We start from the raw sequence: 25,461 nt of genomic DNA, 5'->3' as shown, positions 1-25,461 counted from the left end.
GGTTTTCAGTTCTTTTCACAGTTAAGTAGTTATTTCCGGCTTTTAGACTTTATTAATAGTGCGTAAAAAATAGTTTAGCTAGGGAATGGCACTGTTGGTTAATAGAGAAATGTTTGGTTATTTTCAGTCTATACTTGACTGTAATATTACTCTAAATATGACCTTTGGACCATTTGCATCAGATTTACCCTGTAGAACTTTGTTGAAAATTTAGATTTTATGTCTCTACTTCAGACCTGAGCCACAATTGGTAGATGGTATGGAGAAGGGAACTGAGAATCTGCATTTTAAACAAGCCCTCCAGGTGATTCTGAGGCATGCTAACTTTGGGAAGCACAGCCTTTTGTGAACTAGTTATATGCAAATCCTTTGTAAAAGGTTGCTTTTTATATAAACCTATTTCAAGTTTCTATTAATTTTCACCTGAACCTTTGCTATTCTCATTTTGAAATGATAGCAATTTTAATGACCACCTGAGCGCATTTTTGTTAGGCACCTATTGCCATAGAGCTGAGCCAGGCAATGTACTCAAGAGAACAATGCTATAATCAGATGAAATGGTTTAAAACTCACAGTGGAGTTCCTGCTTACGAAATTGTCTCAAGTCATTGATACTTTTAGGTAGCTTGAATTCCAGTCCACTTTAAGAAATAATGTTTATTAACTATCTTTTTTGGAGAGAGTAGGAGAAAGTAATTTAATATGGCTTTGTTATATTTGAAATTATTTAGTGCTTATTCAATGCATTAATTATGTAAATAGAATGAAAAGCCAGGTGGTGATTTTGCTACTGTACTTCTTATGTATTTATTAACATAAATAGTTGAAGATAACAATACCCTGTTGTATTTTTTATTGGTTTCACTTGTGTTCTTTAAAGATGATCCTGTAAGAATATTATCTACTCATCAACTTTCTGAATTATTTTTTCAGTGGTGATAATGAGTTGGGTAAAGATAACTGTCCTAATAGGTCTTCTATTACTTGTCTAATGCCTTTGCAAAATGACTGCCTTGGATTTGAGGGGGCAGTTTTTCCTGTGGATTATAGCTTTAAAGAAGCTGTGTGTGATGATATATCCTTAAATCCATAGCCTTAGTAGCATTTGTACCCTCATCATCTGAAATAACTGGTTTTTACAGGGATTTTGCATGGAAACCATGGTAAAATTTTAGAAAAAGCATGCTGTAAAGAGGTGGAGAAACAATAGGTCTACGTAAGTGTGATTCTAAGTGAAGTTCTTCGTAGTATTATTCCACAAGCCTTCCATATATGCCTTCCAAGTGTGCATCTTTTTGTCTGACCTCTTTTTAAAATCTAAGTCTCTTATTTCTGGTGCTACCTAGACCCCTTTATCTGAATATCCCACCAGTACCTTGGGTGCATCATGTCAAGCACTGTCAACTTTAACTGCAAACTTGATTCTTCTCTTTCCCCTTCTTAACTTAATGGTTCTACTATTCCCCAGTCACTCAGATGTTGAGTCAGAAGGTAATTTATCATTTTACGTGAAAAGCATTTGATAATTCACAATAATTCTCAAAGACCTTTTTTACCCTTTTCAGTTCTGTTCACAAAAGGAAGCCGCTGCCCAAAACTGTATATAACTTGCTCTCTGATCGTGATTTAAAGAAAAAGCTGAAACAGCATGGATTATCTATTCAAGGAACTAAACAGCAGCTCATTAAAAGGCACCAGGAATTTGTACATATGTACAATGCTCAGTGTGATGCTTTGCATCCTAAATCAGGTAAAGCAATGAGTTATGCGTATCTTTGGGATAAAACAATTTTGTATAGCTCAGATACTATAAACCATAAAAGAAAATTTTTAATAAATACATTTTTGATAATAGATAAGACATGCAAATATATTCCTTCAAAAGGTACCTAGAATATGCTCTGATAAGCCAGCCTTCCTCTCAGCCTGTCTCCCAGTTCCCAAATCCCCTTCTGGAAGCACCACTGTTGGCAGTTTGTCATGTGTCTTTCCAGAAATAGGATGGTGGTGAAGAGTGGCTCTGGAGAGCCTGGGTTATATAGTCCTGATTTTTCAGATTTATGGCTGGGTGACTTATTTTATGGTTGCTTGATATCTCTGCACCTCAGTATTCTCATTCATAAAATAAGAGTTAGTTATAATACTACCTACTTCATAATGTTTTGGGGAGGAATAAATGATAAAATGCATGTAAAGTGCCTCGCACAGTACCTTAGCAAGGAGTTAGCGTTCAGATGTTACCACTATGATTATTATACACAAACATATGTCCTTATTGCAAAAACGTTAGTGTTCTATATAGCACAATGTTTAATGGGTCGTCCTTTTCATTAAACCACACACATATTCTGGAGTTCTTTTTATTAGCATATATAGAATTGCCTAATTTTTACAATAACATGCAAACATAAAGGCGTACAAATTGTAAGTGTATTGTTTGGTGAATTATCACAGAGTAAATTAAACAAAGTGACAGTGCCTTTGTAGCCACCACTGAGATCCCTTCCAGAATCCCAGAAGTCTCATCTTCCCCGCTCCCAATCACTACCCCCTTCATTTTCACGTTTGACTGCTATGTTGATTTCTCACGCCATATATTCATTTTGCCTATTTTTACCTATGTTTGATCTTTATATAAATGGAAGAATAGCTGTTATATTCTTTTTCATCTGCCTTCATTTGTGCAACATTATGTTTATAAGATTTATCCATGTTTTGTATATGGTTGTGGTTTTTCATTTTTGTTGCTATATGGTATTCCATTGTATAACTATATCTTACTTTATCCATTGAATGATTAGTGGACATTTGGATTTTTCCCACTTTTTATCTATTAATAATGCTGCTATGAATAATCTTTTACATGTCTTTTGGTGCACATTGGTACACATGGTTGTGGGATATATATATATCTAGGAGTGGAGTTCCTGTTATATATTTGCAGATGTTTAGCTTTCACGGATACAGCCAAAAACTCAATACCATTGTACACTTTCATCAGGAAGGTATGAGGATTTCAGTTGTTCCACATCCTTGACAACATGATTGTCAATTTTCCATTTTAGCCATTCTAATGGGACCATGGTAGTATCTCATTATGGTTTTAATTTGCATTTCCCTAATGACTTACAATGTTTAGCACATTTTTATGTGTTTATTGATGATCTAGGTATACTCTTTGATAAAATACCTGCTTAAATATTGTGCCCAATTTTTATATGCTGTGGACCTCTTTATTTCTTATTTATTTGTGGGAGTACTTGAAATTTTCTGAATACAAATCTTTTGCTGGATGTATGTATATTTAATCTCTTCAACGTTTGTTTTTTCACCTCTGTTTTTGTTAATGGCATTATTTGAAGAGTAGAAATTCTTAATATAGTCCAATTCATTGCATTTTTCCTTTTGTTTAGTGCTTTTTATGTCATTGCCTATTACAAGATCATGAGGCTCTTCTGTTTTCTTTTAAAAGCTTTATTGTTTTTGCCCTTACATTTTGATCTACAATTTATCTGGAATTGATTTTAGCATATGTTGTGAGGTAGAAGGCAAGATTCTTTTGTTTTTTTCTATATGGATAGCCAATTGATGCAGCACCGTTTATTGAAAAGCCATCCTTTCCCCATTGCATTACCAGATGTCTTAATTACTATCTTAATTACTTTATAAATAATTTATGGTAAGTCTTGCTGTCTGGTAGTATAGTTTTTCCAGCTTTGCTGTTTATCGAGATCACCTTAGTTTTTCTAGGCTCTTTGCATTGTCATATAAATTTTAGAATAAAGTTTGTACATTTCTATCAAGGAACAAAAACCTGCTTAGCTTTTATTTGGGATTACATTGAATCTATAGAACAATTTTTGGATAGTTGATATCTATATAGTATGTGAGTCTTCTAATTCATGAATATGGTTTGTTCCTTTGTCTTTCATTTTTGTCAATAATGTTTTATAGTTTCCAGTATGAAGGTCTCACTTGTCTTTTTAAAGACTTAGGCATTTGATGTTTTGATGCAGCTGTAAATGGTGTCCTGTGTTAAGATGTCAATTTTTATTTTATTTGTTGCTTGTATAGAAAAATACAACTATTTCAGAGTAGCTAGAAGAAAAGACTTGAAATGTTCCCAACACATAGTAATGATAAATATTCGAGGTGATGGATAGTTTAAATACCCTGACTTGATCATGAAACATTCTATACTTGTAATAAAATATCACATGTACCATATAAATATGTGCAAATATTATGTATCAATAAAAAATACCCCCCAAAAGAATACAGCTGATTTTTATATATGTCATCCTTGTATTCGGTGACTTATCACTTTTTGTGTGTACCTTTTCTATCGAGGTATAGTTTACTAACAGTATAATACATCATTTTAAAGTGTATAATTAGATGATTTTTGACAAATGTATGCTGTCATTTAGCCATCACTCTAAATATAGGACATTTACTTTACCCCCAAAAGTTCCTCTGCCTTTTTGCTATAAATGTCCTTCCCTTTACCCTAAGGCCCTAGAAAACTCTGATCTCTTTTTCGTTCCTATAGTTCTGCCATTTCTAGAAGGCCACGTAGATGGAATTATACAAATTGTAGAGTATGTAGTCTTTTATATCTGGCTTCTTTCACTTAACACAGTACTCTTAAGATTTTCCCATGTTGTTGCTTTTATCAGTAGTTCATTTGTTTTTATTGCTGAGCAGTGTTCCTCTTTTTGGCTCTACCACAATTTGTATATCCATTCACCGATTAATGTGCAACTGGACTGTGTCCAGTTTTTGGCTATGATGGATAAAGATGTTGTGAACATGGGTTCACAGATCTCTGTGTAGCCATATGTTTTCATTTTTCTTGGATAAGAACCTAGAAGTGAAATTGCTGGGTCATATGGTAAGTGTATGCTTAAAACTATAAGAAACTGCAAAACTGTTTGTCAAATGACTGCACCATTTTGCATTGTGTGAGAGTTCCACTTATTCCACATCCTTGCCAATACTTGGTATTTTCTTTTTTCTTAATTTTAGCTATTCTAGTGGGTATGTAGTAGTATCTCGTGGTGGTTTTAATTTGCATTTTCCTTCAACTAATAACATCCAGCATCTTTTCATATGCTTATTTTTGATTTGTATATTTTCTTTGATAAAGGATCTGTTGAAATATTTTGCCCATTCACTGTTTTTGAGTTATAAGAGTTATTTATACCATATATTCTGAATACCAGTTATTTGTCAAATGCATGTATTGTGAATATTTTATCTTAGGCTATGGCTTGCCTTGTCATTTTTTTGATTGTGTCTTTGAATAGCAGAGGTTTTTAATTTTGATGAGGTTTAGTTTACCACTTTTTTCTTTTATGGTTCATACTTTTTGTGTATGATTTCATTATTTTGTACTCAGTCCTGTTGCATGCCAATAAAATATTTGCCTATTCTGAGATCACAAAGACTTTCTCCTATGTTATTTTCTAGGAGTTTTATAATTTTAGCTTTTACATTTAAATCTAGGATCCATTTCCAGTTAATTTTTCTATATGGTGTGAGGTAAGTGTCAAGGTTCATTTTTAAAATATGCATATCTAGTTTTCCAGCATCATTTGTTAAAAAGACTATCCTTTTCCCATTGAATTACCTCACTTCCTTTGTCAAAAACCTATTGGCCATATAGCATGTGAATCTATCTAGAATCTGTTCTGTTCTATTGCTCTGTATATCTGATCTTTTGCCAATGCCACACCCTTGATTAGTGTAACTTTATAGTAAGTCTTGATATCAGGTAGTGTAAGTCTTTCAACTTGTGTTTTCAAAATTGTTTTGGCTGTTCTAGGTTCTTTGAAATTCTATATAAATGTTAGACTCAGTTAATGTCTACAAAAAAAGCCTTCTGGGATTTTGACTGGGGATTACATTGAATCTATAATCAACTTAGAACTGATATCTTAACAATATTAGATCTTTTAATGTATGATCATGTTATGTCTCCTTTAATTTCTTTCCGCAGTGCTTTTTGGTTTTTTATGTATGTGTGTTCCACATAGTTTGTGAAGTGTGTCCCTATATATATCATGTCTTTTGGTGCTTTTGTAAGTGGTTTGTGGTTTGTTTGTTTTTTTTTATAATTTTATTTATTTATTTATTTATTTTTTTGAGACAGAGTCTCACTCTGTTGCCCGGGCTAGAGTGAGTGCCGTGGCGTCAGCCTAGCTCACAGCAACCTCAAACTCCTGGGCTCAAGCGATCCTCCTGCCTCAGCCTCCCGAGTAGCTGGGACTACAGGCATGCACCACCATGCCCGGCTAATTTTTTGTATATATATATTTTAGCTGTCCATATAATTTCTTTCTATTTTTAGTAGAGACAGAGTCTCACTCTTGCTCAGGCTGGTTTCGAACTCCTGACCTCGAGCGATCCACCCGCCTCGGCCTCCCAAAGTGCTAGGATTACAGGCGTGAGCCACCGCGCCCAGCCTAAGTGGTTTTTTATAATTTCAATTTCTCATTGTCCATTGCTATCTTAAAGAATCATTTTGATATACTGACTTTTGTATATTTACCTTGCATACTGTTAATTAATCAAACTGATTTCTAATTTCTTTTCTACCAATTCTGTAGGAATTTTTATATACACAATCATGTTGCATGTTAATAAAACCAATTTTATTTCTTCTTCCTTTTTTCAATCTATATGCCTTTTATTTCTTTTTCTAGCCTTAGTGCATTGGTTAGAACCTCCAGTTCAATGTTGAATAAAAGTGGTGTGGGCAAACATCCTTTCCTTATTCCCAATCTTATAGATAAAACATTCAGTCTTTTACTGTTAAACTATAGGTTTTCATAGATTCCTTTTATGAGGTTGAGGACATTTCTTCTATTCCTAGTTTGTGGAGAATTATGAAGGAATGTTGAATTGTTAAATCCTTATTCTGCATCTTTTGAGATCATATATTTTTCCTTTATTCTGTGATATGGTTTATTATATTGATTTTTAATCAGTTTATTGAGCTATAATTTGCATAATATTGAGATATAATTCACACGTATTTAAAGTGTACAGTTCAGTGGTTTTTAGTATATTCACAGAGTTGTGTAACCATCATCACATTAAATTTTAGAGCATTTTCATCACTGCCAAAAGAAACCCTAGACCCATTAGCAGTAATTCATCATTTTCTCCCAGCCTTCCTAGTTCTACTAATTAACTTTCTGTCTCTATGGATTTAGCTGTTCTGTACACATCATTTAAATGGAATCATACAACATAGGGCCTTTTCTAACTGGCTTCTTTTACTTAGTATAATGTTTTTAAGGTTTATCCATGGTCAATATTGATTTATTTTATTGCCAAATAATTTTTCATTGTATGGATGTGTCACATTTTTTGTTGCCCATACATTAGTCAATTGACATCTGGAATTTTTTCATTTTTTGGCTCTTATGAATAATGCTGCTATGGATGTTATATACAAGTTTTTGTGTGGACATATGCTTTCATTTCTTTCAAATATGTACCCAGGAGTAGAATTGCTGGGTCATATGGTAACTCTATTTTAACATTTTGAGGAACTGCCAGACTGTTGTTCAAAGTGGCTACACCATTTTACATCCTACCAGCAATGTATGAGGGTCCCAATTGTTCCATGTCCTTTCCAACACTTGTTATTCTGTCTTTTTTATTATCCTCATGGGTGTGGTGTATCATTGTGTGGTTGATTTGCACTATATTGATTAATTTTTGAATATTAAACACTTGCCTTTACCAGCAGTGTGTCCATTTCATCTAAATTGTTGAATTTACATTCAGCGTGGTTTTTTGTATTTTTTTTGTCAGTAGCATTCCGTTGTTGACCTTTTAATATCTGGGGGATCTGTGGTGATGTATTGTCCTTTATTTTTGATATTGGAAATGTGTCTTCTCTTTTTTTCCTTTATTGCTCTACCTACAAGTTATCAGTTTTTCTCATTTTTGCAAGGAACCAGCCTTCAGTTTCATTTTTCTCAAATTGATGTTTCTCAATTTTTTGCCTGTTTTCTATTTCATTGAATTGCAGTCTTTTATTATTTTCTCCTTCCTACTTACTTTAGGTTTAATTTGATCTTTTTCTAGCCTATTATCATGGAACTTTAGATAATTAATTTCAGATTTTTCTCTTAACATAAGTATTTAAAACTACAGTTTTGCTTCTAAGTACTTTTACCTGCATCTACAAACATTGATGGGTTGTATTTTCCTTTTCACCTCATTTAAAATATTTTCTAATTTTTATTGTGGTTTCTCCTTTGACTCATGGATTATATGGAATTGTTTAATTTTTAAATATTTGGACATTTCCTAGATATGTTTTATTATTCATTTCTAATTTAATTCCATGGTGGCCAAAGAACCTAGTCTGTTTGATTTCAGACCTTTTACTTTGAGTTGTGTTTTTTATAACTCAGCCTAAGGTCTTCCTGGTGAATATTCCATGAGCACTTGAAAAATCTGGATTTTTTTGTTCAATGATATATAAATGTTAATTATGTAAAGTTGCTTGATTGTATATTTAAGTATTCTACATCCTTGCTGATATTCTGTTTACTGATTCTATCATTACTGAGTGAGGGTTTTTGAAATCTCCAACTATATTTATAGATTTTCCATTTTTCCTTTCAGTATTTTCAGTTTTCATTATATTTTGAATCTCTTTTATTATCTCAATTTATTACGTCTTCTTGATAAATTATCCTGTTTATTATTATGACATATTATCTTTGGTAATAATTCTCTCAAAATCTCTTATCTGATATTAGTATAGCTACTCTAATTTCTTATTTCATTCATTTTCTTTAAACTTATTGCATGATTATATTGATCTTATTTTATTTTAATCTTACTTTATTTTAGACTATGTCTTGGTCTGTCATCCAGGTTAGAGTGTTGTAGCCCGATTATAGCTCACTGTGACCTCAACTTCTTGGGCTCAAGCAGTACTCCCACCTCCGCCTCCCAAGTAGCTGGGACTGCAGTCATGAGCCACCATACCCAGCTAATTTTTTTATTATTATTATTTTTTTCTAGAGACGGGGGTCTCACTATGTTACCTGGTCTGGTCTTGAACTCCTGGGCTCAAGAGACCCCCTCGCCTCAGCCTCCCACAGTGCTGGGATTACATGCATGAGCCACCATATCCAGCCACATCATTGTATTTAAACTGTGTTTTTTGTAAGCAATATATGGTTTGCATTTTTTAACAGAATTTAATTTGACAAGCTCTACCATTAAAAGGTGGGATTTTTAACTATTTTCATTTCATTTATTCTATTTGGTTGCCTTTATGTCTGCCATTTTGCTTTTTGTTTTTTATTTGTCCTATCCATTCTTTTTTTTTTCTTTCCTGCTTTTTTTTTTTTTTTTTGGATAGAGTATTTTTTTATCTTTATTATTTGCTTATTAGCATACGTTATTGTGGTGTTTGTGTGTGTGTGTGTGTGTGTGTGTTATTATTCTAGTTTATGTATTTTTCAACTTATCACAGTTCACCTTCAAATAATATTATACTAATTTCATGTATAATGTAAAGATCCTTAAAACTTCCATCCTTTGTATTACTGTTGTGATAGGTTTTTCTTCTCTGTGTTAAAAACCCCATTATACCTTGTTACCATTTTTGCTTTAAACTGTCAATTTTCTTTTAAAGAAAATATAAAATGGAAAAGAAAGTCTTTGTTTACCTACATATTTACCATTTTCAGTATTCTTTCTTTCTTCATGTAGATCTAAGTTTCCATTTAGTGTTATTTTCTTTTGGCTGAAAAATTTTATTCACTATTTCTTGTAGTACAGATATGCTACTAAAACAAATGTTCTTAGCTTCCACTAGTCTGAAAAAGTCTTAATTTTGCATTCTTTTTAAAATAATTTTAAAAATTCTTTTTGTTTGGCAATAATTTCAAAATTACAGGAAAGTTGAAAGACTATCATGAAGAACACATGCTATATACCCTTTATACAGATTCACTTATTGTTAGCGTTTTGCCCCATTTGCTTTGTGAATTATTGTTTCTCTTTTTCTCTGAACATGTGTATATGTGTGTACATATACATACATACATATTTTTTTTCTTAAACCATCTGAGAATAAGTTGTATAATCTTCACTCTTTACCCCTAAATACTTCCTTGTATATTTCCTAAGTAAAAGGCTATTTTCTTTTATTGCCACAGTACAGTTACCAATTTCAGTAAATTTAACTTTGTTATATAACTTTTATCTGTCATTTCTATTCCAGTTTTGTCAGTGGACCCCAAAATGGCCTTTATAGATTTTTTTTTTCCTTGTAGTACATAATCCAGCTTTGGATCACATATCTCATTTAGTGGTAATACCTTTTCAATCTCTTTCAATCTAGAATAATTTCTCAGCCTTTATTTTCCCTTTATGACCTTGTCCTTTGATTTGTCCTCAGAATATCACATCCAGAGGCATTTGACATCTATGTGCCCCTCATTTGTGATGACAGGTTGATTTACATTTTCTCCCTTGCTACTAATAAGAAATCTGCAGGGAGATACTTTAATACTAGGTAACTTATTCTATAACTCATTAAAATTTCACCCCTATGTTTAGCATCCTTTAGTAATTTTTACCTGAACTACTCTTCTCTGTGAGAGTTGCAGAATGATGATTTTTTCAACTTAACTCCTTTCACATTTGCTAGTTGATACTTCGCATGATTCTGAAAACAAGAGTCCTCCCTTATGTCTTATTTTTTTCTTTGTCTATTATTGATATGTCTTTATAGATTTATAACTTATTACCATTCTTAATTATTTTAGGGTTTGTAATTTTCCATATTTGGCTAGTAGGAGTATCTTCGTGCTGATTCCTGGTCCTTGTGACATGCCCTTGTTATTTTTGTTACCATTTTCTTACTTGTGGCCTAACAAAATATTGCTGGCTCATCTTGTCCTTCCAGGTCCCAGCTCTCGACATCAGCCATTTCTCTGAGGAGCTCTGCTTCTTTTTATTGGCAAAACCAAGGTAGCTACCAGCTATGCTCATTGCTACTTGGTATCTTGGTATCTTGCTTCTAGGCTATTTCAGCAGATGAAGCTTGGAAATATATGCATATATCTGCATACATATATACACATACAGATACATATGTACATACGCATGCATGTATATATGTGTACTGTATGTATATGTCCACAAATCCATTTACACTTAAATGTTTCAGAGATCACGGGAGTACACCAATACTTCTGCTTTCAATCCAACCCCATAGGGTTCTTCTTTACCTCTCTCTATTCCATGTTTGTGTTTCCCCCTTTTTCCCACAGTAAGAATCCTCCTTCCCAACATATCAACACATTTACTAGTTTGTCCAATTCTATAATATATCTAAAATAGTTTCAGAATTGCTTCATCTATACTACTACATCACTACAAAACAGACCTATAATAAAAAATTCAGAATTTATTTTTGTTCTCCTCTTTACCTAGCCTTCCATATCTGTCCCCAACCCCATATCTTCATCCACTGAGGGTATGAAGTCTAATATGTGTTCATAAGTTTCCTTTTATATTCCTTCACTGTGATTATGTTTTGTTTAATATGCAGTTGGATTTACTTGTTTTACTTTGTTTCTAGTTCTTGTTATTGTTTACTTCTTCCTTCTAATTACAAGAAATTAATAACAAGTGTAACATTTAAACTATTCAAAACATATATTTTTATAATGGACTAACTGCTGTCATAAAAGTATTACATTGGTTTTGTTTTCTTTTGTCTCAAAAGTGTTCTTAATTTTTGGATCATTTTTATGATAGCAGCTTTAAAATTCTTGTCAGATAATTTCAACAACTTAGTTATCTCAGTACTGACATCTTTATCTTTTTTTCATTCAAGTTGTGATTTTCCTGGCTCTTAGTATGGTTTGAGACAAGATTTTTTTTTTAAATTGTATCTTGGACATTTTGAGTGTACTATTATGAGCTTCTAGATCCTATTTAAATATTCTACTTTAACTGGAAATCACCTTAGCATGCAAATCCTGGCCTGCTTTTGTGGGCTGTGGTTCTAGTGACAGTTTAGTTCCTGGAGCCCTTGCAGAGTTATTCTGGTCTGCTTTGTTTGATTGCTACCTGGAGGCCTCGCTGAAAACCTGGTAGAGCACAGGTTTCAGTTTCCAAATCTTTGGCATATTAATTGTAAACAGTTTCTCATGTGAGTTGGTCAGGGATGTATACAGGCTTAAAGAATTATTTTCTCCAGGTTCCTTCACTTTGAGGTCCTCCTCAGAGTCACTAGTTGAAAGGATGAAGGTGCCACCTGCCACCACTATGTCGGGGGTAGAAGTCAAGGCTCCTCACTGGGCCTCCGCCAACCCTGTGTTGGTGGGGAGGACAGCCTACCTCAGCCTCCTGCTGCTCCTGGTTGGCAGGTTGAAGTCCATACTGTCCACTTGTTCTCTTATCATACTGCATGGGCAGGGAGCATCGGCAGTGTTTAGCTGGGGTAGGTCAGGTATTGTTAGAAAGGTTTCTGGGTATGCCTTTTTGCAGTTCTTTGCTTAGAGACAGTAAGTTTTTCTTGGGGCTTTTTTGTGTGTGCCCATTAGTGGTTCTGGGCAGTGGGCTTCTCTACAGCCTAATCTGGAATATATATTATAGAATATGAAAAGAAAACCCAAGGAACTCATTGCTGTGTCATTTCTCAGATTCTGAGATCTTAGCCAGTCTATCTTCCTTTTTCTACCTTTCAGAGTTCTCTTATAATTATCTGTTAAATCCAGGGTTTTTAGTTGTACTTTGTGGGGAAGTATAGGGAGAAATGAGTCTAATCCATCTTGTTTGGAACCAGAAGTTCTTTTTCATGTATTTTTTATTTCTGTTTTAGGTGCAAACACATTTAGAACTGTTATGTCTTCTTGGTGAATTGACTCTTTTATCATTAATTTCCCTCTTTATCTCTGATAACATTTATTGTTCTGCAGCCTGTTGTACCTCATATTAATGTAGCTACATCAGGTTTCTTTTCATTAGTGTTTGCATGATACATCTCTTTACATACTTTTATTATTAACCTATCTTCTCATTTTAAATGGGTTATTTTTGATAGCCGATAGTTTGGTCTTGGTTTTTTCATCCAATCTGACATTCTCTGTCTCTTAATTTGTCCTTTTAGACCATTTATATTTAATATAAGTATTGATGCAGTTGGCTTTAAATTTAACATCCTGTTAGCTTTTTCTTTGTTCCATTGCTTTCTCATTGTTTTTAATCCTTTTTTTTCTTTTTTGCTGTTTTTTGGTTTGAGCATTTTTTATTACATTTTATTTCTGTAATTGACTCATTATTTTACTGCTTTTTCAAAAAAATTTAATGATCTCTCTAGGGTTTGCAGTATACATCTTTCATTAGTTACGGTTTACTTTCAAATAATACTATACATCTTCACTTGTAGTAAGAAACATAACAGTATACTACTAACTCCTAATTTGTATTATTGTCACAAATTTACATATTCTGTTAACACAATACATTACTATTGTTTTTCCATCAAACAGGTAATTATCTTTTAGAGTAGTTAAAAATAAAAAAGTACATTTTTTGTTTACCTTCATGTTTACTATTGCCAATACCCTTCATTTCTTCTTATAGAGATAAGTTTCTTTCTAGTTCTTCTACTTAAAGAACTTCCTTTAATACTTCTTGTAGTGGAGGCCTGCTAAGAATACATTCTGTCTGCTTGTATTTTTTCTCAGAAAATATTTCTCTTTCACTTTTTAAAAACATTTTCATTGGTATAAAATTCTGGGTTGGCAAGCTTTTTTTCAACACTTTAAAGATGTCTCTCCATTGTCTTCTTCACTCCATTGAATAGTTTCTGATAAGAAATGTGATATAATTCTTGACTTTTCTTTATATAATATACCTTTTTTCTCTTCATGATTTTCTATTTGTGTCTCTGTGCTTATTTGTTATTTTGTTGCTATTGTTTTGGTATGTGTGTTGCTTGATCTTTGAGCTTCTTGAATTTGTAGTTTGGTGTTTTTCATTATATTTGGCAAATTCTGGCCATTAGTTCCTCAGCTATTTATTCTCTTTGCTTCTTTCTTCTTCTTCTTCTTCCTCCTCCTCCTTCCTCCTCCTTCCTCCACCTTCCTCCTCCTTCTTCCTCCTTCTCCTTCCTCCTCCTCCTCCTCCTTCTTCTTCTTCCTCCTTTTTCCTCCCTCCTCCTCCTCCTCCTCCTCTTCTTCTTCATGTAGGTTGTTTTTTCATATTGCCCCATAGTTCTTAGAGGCTCTGTTCTGTTGTAGTATTTTTGTTTGTTTTTTAAAATTTCAGCATATTACAGGGGTACAAATGTTTAGGTTACATATATTGCCTTTCCCTTGCCTGAGTCAGAGCTACAAGTGTGTCCATCCCCTAGACGGCGTGCACTGTACCTATTATTTAGTTCCACATTATGTGTTATATTTTCCTGTTTCTTTACTTGATTCTGCTTGGTAATTTTTTACTGGATACCAGGCATTGTGAATTTTACCTTGTCACATGCTGAATGTTTTTGTATTTGTAGTATAAATAATCTGATCTTTGTTCTGAGACACAGTTGAGTTACTTGGAAACAATTTGAATCATTTGGGTCTTTTTTTTTATTTCAGCATATTACAGGGGTACAAATATTTAGGTTACATATACTGTCTTTGTCCTACCTGAGTCAGAGCTTCAAGTGTGTCCATCCCCCAGACAGTGTTCACTGTACCTGTTAGTTGTGTATATACCCATCCCCTCTGCCCCCTCCCACCTGCCCGGCACCTGATGAATGTTACTACTATATGTGCACATAGTGTTGATGAGTTAGTACCAATTTGATGGTGAGCACATGTGGTGCTTGTTTGTCCATTCTTGTGATACTTCACTTAGTAGAATGGGCTCCAGCTCCATGCAGGATAATACAAGAGGTGCTACATCACCATGGTTTTTTCTGGCTGAGTAGAACTCCATGGTATATATATGCCACATTTTATTAATCTGCTCATGTATTGATGGGCACTTGGGTTGTTTCCACATCTTTTCAATTGTGAATTATGCTGCTATAAACATTCGAGTGCAGTTGTGTTTTTTATAGAATGTCTTTTTTTCCTTTGGGTAGAAGCCCAGTAATGGGATTTCTGGATCAAATGGTAGTTCTACTTTTAGCTCTTTGTGGTATCTCTGTATTACTTTACACAGAGGTTGTACTAGTTTGCATTCCACCAGCAGTGTATGAGTGTTCCTATCTCTCCACATCCATGCCAACATTTACTGTTTTGGGTCTTTTTGATAAAAGCCATTCTCACTGGAGTTAAGTGGTATCTCATTGTGGTTTTGATTTGCATTTCCCTGATGATTAGAGATGTTGAGCATTTTTTCATATGTTTATTGGCCATTAGTCTGTCTTCTTTTGAAAAGTTTCTGTTCATATCCTTTGTGCACTTTTTAATGGGGTTGTTTGATTTTTTTCTTGCTGATTTTCCTGAGTTCTATATAGATTCTAGTTATCAGCCCTTTATCAGATGTGTAGCATGTGAATATTTTCTCCCATTCTGTAGGTGTCTGTTTGCGCTGGTGATAGTTTCCTTGGCTGTGCAGAAGCTTTTTAATTTGATCAGGTCCCATTTATTTATTTTTATTGTTGCTGTGATTGCCTTTGGGGTCTTCATAAATTTTTTTCCCTAGGCCAGTGTCTATAAGAGTTTTTCCAACATTTTCTTCTAGAATTCTTATAGTTTTATGCCTTAGGTTTAAGTCTATTATCCACCGTGAGTTGATTTTTGTGAAAGGTGAGAGATGCAGATCCTGTTTCAGTCTTCTACATGTGGCTGTCCAATTTTCCCAGCACTGTTTATTGAATAAGGATTCTTTTCCCCAGTGTATGTTTTTGTCTGCTTTGTCAAAGATTAGATGGCTATATGATAATGGTTTTATATCTCGGTTCTCAATTCTGTTCCATTGTTCCATGTCTGTGTTCTTGTGCCAGTACCATGCTGTTTTAGTTACTACAGCCTTGTACAGCTTGAAGTCTGGTAAATTGATGCCTCCTAATTTGTTCTTTTTGCTTAAGATTGCTTTTTCTATACGGGGTCTTCTCTGGTTTTATATGAAGCATAGATTTATTTTTTTCTAGATCTACAAAAAATGACATTAGTATTTTAATAGGGATTGTTCTGTTGTAGTTTTTTTCCTTATTTTTCTCTTTGTATTTTAGATTGGATAATACCAATCTCATTTCAGATTCACTGATTCTTTCCTTAGCTGAGTCAAGTTATCTTTGTTACTGTAGTGAGTTTTTTTTTGGTATATATCTATCATTTCTGTTTTATTCTTTCTAAAGGAAAGAATTTGTACTGAAATGCCCCATCTGTTCATGCATGTTCACTTTTTCTGCTAGATCCTTAGCATATTTATCATATTATAGTTAAAATTCCATGCCTGATAATTCTAATATCTAGGTGATACAAGAATCTAAAGACCGAGGTAAGTAGTATTTGTGCCTAGAAATGGCCAATGTCTTCTCTTCTGCTAGGTCTTTATTGTTTGGAGTTGTGTAAGTTTAGTCATTTTTTTTAACTTGATTTGGGTTTTGTTGTTGCTTTGGCTGCCCTCAGTTCACCACAAATTTCATATTCCTTGAGAATTTCCTTGTGCTTAGGTTGGTTGCCAGATTTTTTTTTTTAATATACCTATGTCACTCACAACTTAGGTTTTCCCTATTAGCCTGTGCCTCAGAGAGGTACTCTCTCCACGTTATTTGTCTCCCAGTGGAAGATTGCTGTTACTTGTCATGATAGGGAGAAAGGGAGTAGTCTCTGTTATTCTGATTTAGCCTCACTGTTAGGCAGGCCCTTTGATTCTGTATCTAGTGGGTGGAGCTTTTTCGGTGATCCTTCACCTTCCCCAGTGGCAGGGGTCCTCTAGTGGTCTGTGCCAGCGGTGGTTTCCTGACCCTCCTGCAGGGGTAGAGGTTTTTTGTTTTATTGTTTTTTTCTGTTTACTTCCCCCAGCAACAGTGGTTATTTACCTGTGTTCTGGGACAACAGTTTTGCTAACCTTTCCTCAGTGGCTTAATGCTCTCTTTTCTTTAAGGATAAAGATCTGGTCGGGGCATCATGTCTCTCCTGCAGTGGGGGCTATTCTCTTTTTCCAGGATTGGATCTGAGGGAAGACTTTTTCTAATTCCTGCGCATTCCCAGTAAGAGACAGAGAGACTGTGTACTCTTGTGAGCACCCAGTGAGATCTATAGAAAACATCCTGCAAATGCGTGTGATGCCTTTGTGTCCAAGCCTTCCAGGGTTTTTTATATTTTCATGGTAGCTCACCCTTGGCCTTTTGCAACTCATCAAAAAGTTTAGCTGCGATCTTCTTACCCAGAGGTAGGATGGTCCCAGTTTTTCTTCTGTGTGCTGCCCTGTGTCAGCCAGTGCTCATGATCCCCTCTACTCTAAAGCACCTGGCTTTCCTTAGGTTTCAGACTACTTGGTTGCCCACTGGCTTTAGCTCTAATGGATTCAAGAAAAATTAGGGTTTTATAAATTATCCAGCCTTTTCTGGTCATTAGGGTGAGAGTGACACTTATTTCCAGCTCTCTACATCCTAAACAGAATCAGAAGTCTCCTTGAAAAAGATTTAAGTCCCTAAATTATACCCAATATTATACCTAATATAGTTTTCTTAATACTTTAGAAGAGGGCATGCCAGATGTTCTCTGTTGAATGATATCTATGTTAAAGGATTGGGTAGTCCCTTTGCTTTCCTGTTATACCATAACTCTGTAAGTTTGAAAAGGAGAGAACTACTAGCTCTTCATGCTCACAGAGAGATTGTTTATATGGTTTCTCCCGGTTTTACTGTATTAGGGAGGCAAAAGATGCCTTGCAGCCCTTGGAAAACATAAAGTTTATGTATATGCTATTGCATTCTTAAGTGATCCTCTTAAGGTCTGTGAGTTTAAAAAAAAAAAAAAACTTTAATAGGGATTATTTCAAACACATAGATGTAGAGAAAGAGTTTATTGATTTCCCCATATACCTACTATCCTGCTTAAACAATTATCAAACCATCCTAATGTTGTCTCATCTACCATTTATACCTCTTTCCCCATGGATGTTTTTGAAGCAAACTCCAGGTGTAGTATCTTTTTATGTAGGTAACTATACCTACAGACAAAGGGTCTGAAGGCAAGGACATTTCCCCCTGTTACTTGTAGACCTTTCTCTTTCCTTGAAAAGTAGAGTGTTGTACTGCATTTAGTACATTGGAATTTGAGCAAACAACACCTAACAAATGAACTCACACGAACAAATTAATTTTCATTGGGACTGCAGTTTATACCTGTATATTCAAAGGATTAAGCAAAATGACTTCACTTTACACTTCTGGTTATATTTTTGAACTTTGTACATGTGTAAGAGTTTAGTGTTTTGACTCCATGTTCTTATTTTTTTAACTTTTTTTCTGAAATAATATTAGATTTACAGAAAAATTGTAAAAGGTAGGACAGGGCGTTCACATATACCCATCACCCATCTTCTGGATGTTAGCAACTTAACCATAGTACCATGATTGAAACCATGTAATTAACAGTGGTTATATGTTCTTATTTTAACAGCTGCTGAAATAGTTCAAGAAATTGAAAATATGGAGAAGACCAGAATGCGTCTTGAAGCTAGTAAACTCAATGAAAGTGTATGTTGATGGTCTATTTCAGTATCTGGGTAGAAATGAAGGAAAGAAAAGTTCAGTATGCTAATAAAATTAAAGCTAGCCATTGTTAATTTGTTCAATGGGAAATGTACTAGAACACATTTCCATTTACTGTATTATGATTTACTTGCAGCTCATTTTTAGAATGATATTTGGTCATATTTACTAGTCTTCTAGCACAAAATGGAATCCAAAGCAGAGTTTGTTTATGAGCTAGAGTCCTGTAGAAAAAGCGTATACCTGTGCATCAGGTAGCTTTGATACTGTTTTTTTCTGTGCTTCTTGCACCTGATAAGCTACTTACTCTCTATGGTCTTCATCTGTAAAACTAAGAGTTTGAACTATATGACCTCTAAGATCCCCTTTTAGCTCTGGCATTCTGCAATTCTGTGATTATACTTATGGAGTAATAAGTAATTATGAGAGTTTATGATGGTTGACTATTCTGCTGAACTTTTGCGGGAATCAGAGACCTAAAATTCTTCACTGTTGCCTTCCTCTAGCTTGATGGCCCAAAACTTGAGGACAGGATACCAAAGAAGAAAATAGTCATTGTGTCCTGTGACACTGGAGAAAGTGTTTTGGGCTCTCCCAAGTAGACTTTTTTTTCCCTAGACCATCGTTAATATGTTTGTGAGGAAAGCAACAACCTTAGGGAAGTAAGTTTATTACTAGATAGTAGAAAAAAATGGGATTTACATGACTTTATTATTACCCATATGCTGACTGTAAGATGGAGACTAGAATGAATTGGGTAAATAGATTTCTGATCTTTAAAGTCTGAGATTTGTAAAGTGGAACTAGAAATTTAAGACACAGAGTCTTGTATTATTGCATTTTCTATACATATTGTTTTTTAGTATGACCTGGAGAAGTTAGGTTGGAAAGGAAAGAAGGCAGATAAGAAAAGCTGGAAAGCAATTGAAGAAATCTTCCTTATTAAAAATCAGTTAAATGTCTTCAGTTTTCTAGTTTCAAGTATTATCTTTTGGATGAATGAATGTGTAAAATTATATATTATTAATAGAAATTTAATTGATCATCTTAATACTTCATATATTATAATGGAATCAGTGTTGCATTTTCTACTGATGAGAATAAAGCAATGTGTAATAAAAATGAGTAAAATGTATACTATTTATGGTATTCAAGGGAAGTACATAGGTGTTATTCATCCTAGATTTAGATAAAAGAGAGATAAGAGATTATTTTTCTCTGTTTTAAATGCCCACATTTAAGATTTTAAAGTTTGTAATATTAATTTCCATTTTTACATTTTTGGGGAAATTTTTGTTAAGATTTTTTTTTTTATTATTTTAGGTAATGGTTTTTACTAAGGACCAAACAGAAAAGGAAATAGATGAAATTCATAGTAAATATCGTAAGTTGTGCAATATTTTCTTTATTTGCAAAGAACTTGTGTTGTTGTTTTTCATCTTAAGTAATTTTTTAAAAAACTGTTTTATATTAATGTTTGACACAAACTTTTGTTAATATTACTGAAGAGATTGAATTTTAGTTGAGTGTTTACTCAGGCAGTGACCTTTTTTTGTACTCTATGTGCCTGCTTTTTGATTTGAGACTAGCATTCTGCTTTGAACTTATCACTAAGCAGTTTGCAAATATTAATTATTAATAGCCGGTCTCAAAGCATCTCTGTGAGAAGAAGATGGGATGAAACTAGAAACATTCCTACCTCTATCCTGTCCTCAGGCCTCTAAATAACAATACTTCTGTAAGGAATTTCAGCATTTCTATAGCTAGTAAATTTGTACCCAAAATAGTTTTCATTTTATTATTTGTTACCAGCTTCACAACTTTATCACTTCCTTTTCCTTAAATGGTCTTTGTACATCATGTTTCCCAGGGCTAACACATTACTGTCTTGTCAGTTAGATAGATGTTATTCTTTGTTTGCTTGGTTGGTTGATACCTAGTTTAAATTTAAATGCCTGACAAACAGTAGATTGTTAATAAATGTTTGTTAAATGAGTATTCCTAGTCATGGTGTGTTTTAATTGTGCTAAGAGAATTTTTTTCTTTTTTCAGTTCTTAAATTTTGAAGGGGCATATTCAGCAGTGATGTATTTTGAAGAGGAGGATGCAGTACACGCACTAGGTGTAGGTGTGGTGGCCTCTGCCTTGCTAGAGTAGTAAAAGGAGCCTAGGCTATTCTTGGACCATAGGCTGAACAAGAAAAGTCACCGTTGTTCTGTTGTAGAAAGTATGATGTGAGCCTCTTTGATCAACTTTTGGGATGCCACAGTGGTTTTTCTTTAGAGAAGAGATAGAAAAGAGATCACTGAATTGGGAAAACTAAGGCCTGTAAAGTTAAAGAAACTGGAAAATTTGCATTGAAAGAAAGTAATTTAAATAACTAAAAGGATGGTATCTAACAATTATGCCATACTAGGAAAAATTTAGAGTAGACAGACTCCAGAAAATATACAAATTTCTATTGCCCACCATTTAAATATCTTAAAAAAAAGTTTAGCTTTACTAAACAGGTGATGTTAAATTCATTCATTTATCCCTAAAATAAACCTCATTGTTTACCTTTTCTCCCCCCAGACCTTTCACATGCTTCGTAAAGCTTAAATGCTTGGCCTTACAGTTTAGCCGGATATTTTGAATTAAGGCTATAAATGTACTATTGATATATCTCCTTTTAAACATTTTTATTAATGTTTTACATGCATGAAGTTTTTTTTTAAAAAATCACATATTTCTATGGGGTTTATTATAAAAAACAGCAGTCTCTTGCTTCCTCTACCAACAACCTGCCTCCATTCCCTGTCAGCAACAACCTTTGGCTTTTCTTTTGGTAATTACCTTCTTACTTATAAAAAACTATTCTTTCTGCTAGTTCTTGAAGTTTTTCAGTTTTACATGTTTACTATTGATGTAAATGAAGATTTAGCTTTTTTATAAATCCTGACCTTTACCACTGCTTTCTTCCCATCCTCTGAATGTTTTGTCATGATTTTTGGTAATACCCGTTAGATACATTGTTGGCAGCTTGAGCCAGACAATATTCTTCTGTCTATGACAATACTATGGTTATAATTCCTTTCAGAGAGACATTCTGTTCTTCTTATAATGAATAATTCTCTTCTATTTGTTTAGTTTTCTATTTACCTAGTACTAACATATCTGTGACCTCTTCACCAGAACTGTAAGTCGCTTTCTAATACATTTACACAAATAGATTATCTGTCAACTTCGTTATTTTCTCAGGAACATCTTGCCTACAGCCACCCCCCACCTCTGTTGTCCTGTTCCAGTCTACGGTGGCGCTCTTTGGGCTCCTACGTGGCTGCCATCCTGGAATGTCCTGTCACGAGCCTTCTAGGGATTCTGCTCTCCTCCCTTCTCTGTCAGTTCACTTATTCCAGGATCTAAATCTGCCTCTTCTCTTTCCTTGTTTTGGTGGAATCCATTTTCCAGGAATCCAAAAGTGTCTCCTAAAATTGCTAAGTCTTCAGATCACACCATTCCTACCTTGCTGCCTTCCTGCCATTATCAAAAACTCTTCAGTGGCTTTCTGTCACTCCTAAAATAGAGTTTGTAAAGTCTGTTATTCCCTATTTCTGGTCCTGCCTGCCCCTCTAGCCTGGCCTCTTCTCTTCCCCTTACATTTTGTATTCCAGCCACTCTGGTTCTCTTTTGTCTCATTTATCATGTGTTTTGCTGCTTTAGGGCATTTGATACCCTCTTCTCTTTGTCTGGAATTGTCCCCTTCTCTTAATTGCCTCTAGGCCCCTATACTCCCAATGCTTAATCAGCTTAATTGCAGTTTTCTTGAGAAGCCCTCTGTAGTATCCCAGAAAAGATAAGGTTTTCCTTTTACATGTACTTATATCATCTTGGTTTTTTTCGTAGTACTCTTCCATTTGTTCAGTCAATGCAAATTTTTTGAATATTTATTAATAATATGTGCCAGACTATGGTGGAGATATAGGAGGGAACAAGACAGACAAAAAGCCCACTCTCTTGGAGTTTATATCCCATTAGTATTTTTGAAAGTGGTAAGTGAAAAAATAAAGCAAGGAAGGATATGAGAAAGTTTAAGTTTTGAATAGGATGGCAACAATCTGTTAATTGTACAGTTAAGTAATTTATTATTATTTCTGATTAATTTGTAATTATGTGTTTGTATCAGTGTGCTAGGATTACCATAACAAAGTACTGCAGACTGCGTGGCTTAAATAACAGAAATTTATTGTCTTACTGTTCTAGAGGCTAGAAGTCCCAAATTATCTAGTCGGCAGGGTTGGGTCCATCTGAGGGCTATGAGGGAAGTATCTGTCCCTGGCCTTGCTCCATGGCTTGTAGATGGACATCTCACTATGTCTCTTCACATCATCCTCCCTCTCTGCGTGTCTCTGGGTCCACATACCCACTTTTTATAAATATGTCAGTCATATTGGATTAGGGCTCCCTTAATGGCCTCATTTTAACCTGATTACCTCTGCAAAGACTGTTTCCAAATAAGGCTAAATTCTGAGGTACTGGAGCTTGACGTGAATTTGGAAGAGACATAGGAGATACCTATAACAGCATTAAGTATGCTTTCTTCCCTTATGAAACTGAAAGCCCTACAAAGAAGGAGATGTCCCTGTCTTACTCGCTACTTGATAAAGCAGTGTCTGTGTGCAGGTGGGGTCTTAGGCATAGTTAGGACTCAGTACATTTTTGATCAAGTAAATGAATAGATGAGGATGGAGAGTTACCATAGGTTTTGGGGCTTTTTTATTTTTTTATTTTTTGAATTTTATTTTATTTTTTAGGAGACAGGGTCTTGCTATGTTGCCCAGGCTGAATCCGAATCCTGGGCTCAAGCAATCCTCCTGCCTCAGCCTCCCAAGTAGCTAGGATTACAGGCGCGTGCCACCACAGCTGGCCCACTGTAATTTTTAACAGAGCCTATCAAGCCTATAAAAAGTAGAGGAAGAAAATCCAAACATTTTCTCACATCTCTCACTATTCCAATTTACTTTCCTTTGAGAAAAAATAAAGAAGCTTAGATCTATTCTCCAAGTTAAGTAAGCAAGCTTTGGCTACCTCAACTCTTCTGACTTGTGCAGACTTTTCTTCCACTCATTTCTGTTTTGTCACTTTTTAAAAGAAAAGACAGAAAGGCAGAAAATCACCACTGTGGAATATATATTCTGTACTAGGAGAATGTTGTTCTAATGTAATTTTAATAATCCTCTCAGCAACTCTGTGAAAGCAATCGAGACTCAGAAACGTTAAGTAAATTGTCCGTACAGCTAGTAAGAAGCAGAGCTGGGGATGAGACGCAGGTTTGCCAGGTGCTCCAGTCCAAAGCCTTTGGCAGCGTTGTACCATGCTTTGAATCTGAGTGAACCGCTTATGTCGGGAAGTTCTTTTTTCAGGGGTAAGCTTTAGTTTCAGGTTATAGTGTTTTTTAAATAGCTTAATTTTATGAATTGGCCACTGTGGTAGTTTTGTGATGATACTTCTTTTTTAGTTTCTCTGGCAATCTTTTAGATTTATATTTATGGGTTCCTCTTTCAGTAAGTAAAGGAAAGAAACAGTGATAGCAGTCAATTTGAACTTTAGTTGCCTATCTGTGGATGGTGTATCTGATCTAAAGGTTGAATCAAATGAGCTAGAGTTACCTGTGGGTTTCAGATATCAAATGTTTTTGGTAAGTCGTCTTAATGAAGGCCGCAAATTGCTCCAGTGAGAGGCAGAATCATAACCCGATGGGAAGTTACTCTACTTGCCAACTGCCATGACAGATGTATTTTTGGATCTTCATACTCTATCTTGGTAAAATAGTTTTATACTCTGCCAGAAAAAAAAAAATTTCAATGAGTACTCGGTTATCTCTTGAAATTTTTCCTGGGAGCATTAGCTTAGTTGTATTAAATAGGTAAAGCCATTTAACGTAGTTTAATTTGTTCTTTTGTTTGGTCATTTATAAATTCAACAACTATTGGGTATTTACTATGTGCCAGTTGGTATTCTAGGTACTGGGTGTATAGTAGTGAACACGATTACAAGGTTTCTCTTCTCATGGAGCTTACATTCTAATTGCAGACAGATAAATAACATAATAAATAAGCAAATGATAATAACACAATTTTAGGTGGCAAATGCTATAAAGAAAATAAAACAAGATAATTTGATAGAAATTATGGGGAGTATTAGATATGGTAATCAGGAAAAGTCTTTTCTTGAGGAGTTGACATTTGAGATGAGTCTTGAGTTAAATAAAATAAAAATAAAGAGGCAACCATTCAAAGAGCTAGAGGAAGAATATTTCAGGCAGAGAGAGCATCAAGAACAAAGGCCCTGTTAGCAGAAACAAAGGAGGTGGCGTGGCTAGAGTAGAGTGAGGGGGAGAAGGGTAGAGAGGCAGGTCATGGAAGACCTTGTAAGATTTTATTTTGGATTTAGTTAGTGCAGTGCAGTGGGAAGCCAGTGGAGGGTTTAAGAAGATAAGTAACATGATTTTATCTATATTTTAAAAGATCATGATATCTTTTGAGTAGAGAATAAATTGCAAGAAAGCAAGAAATAGTAAGAAAACCAATCTGGAGGCTCTTCAGTCAGGAAATATTTACTGAGCACTGTCTTAGTCTGTTTTGTGCTGCTATAACAGAATACCTGAGACTGAGTAATTTATAAAGAACAGAGACTTAATTTCTTACAGTTCTGGAGGCTGGGAACCCGAGGTTGAGGGTCCCATATCTGGTTAGGGC

At 34.5% G+C, this 25,461-nt stretch overlaps 1 protein-coding gene across 1 annotated transcript in view; it reads left to right on the top strand.

The window, feature by feature from the left end:
- Nucleotides 1-25,461, top strand: part of RAD18 (RAD18 E3 ubiquitin protein ligase) — a 129,355-nt gene that overhangs the window by 47,746 nt on the left and 56,148 nt on the right. Inside the window, exons 7-9 of the mRNA XM_069473849.1 lie at nucleotides 1,566-1,750; nucleotides 18,633-18,709; nucleotides 20,048-20,108. Of these exons, the coding sequence (XP_069329950.1) occupies nucleotides 1,566-1,750; nucleotides 18,633-18,709; nucleotides 20,048-20,108 (323 nt within the window). The remainder of the gene's footprint in view (nucleotides 1-1,565; nucleotides 1,751-18,632; nucleotides 18,710-20,047; nucleotides 20,109-25,461) is intronic.

Source organism: Eulemur rufifrons, chromosome 7 (genome assembly GCF_041146395.1).
Source record: "Eulemur rufifrons isolate Redbay chromosome 7, OSU_ERuf_1, whole genome shotgun sequence".
NCBI lineage: Eukaryota > Metazoa > Chordata > Mammalia > Primates > Lemuridae > Eulemur > Eulemur rufifrons.
Note: the sequence above shows the minus strand (reverse complement) of the source record. Positions and strands in the feature narration are given on the sequence as shown.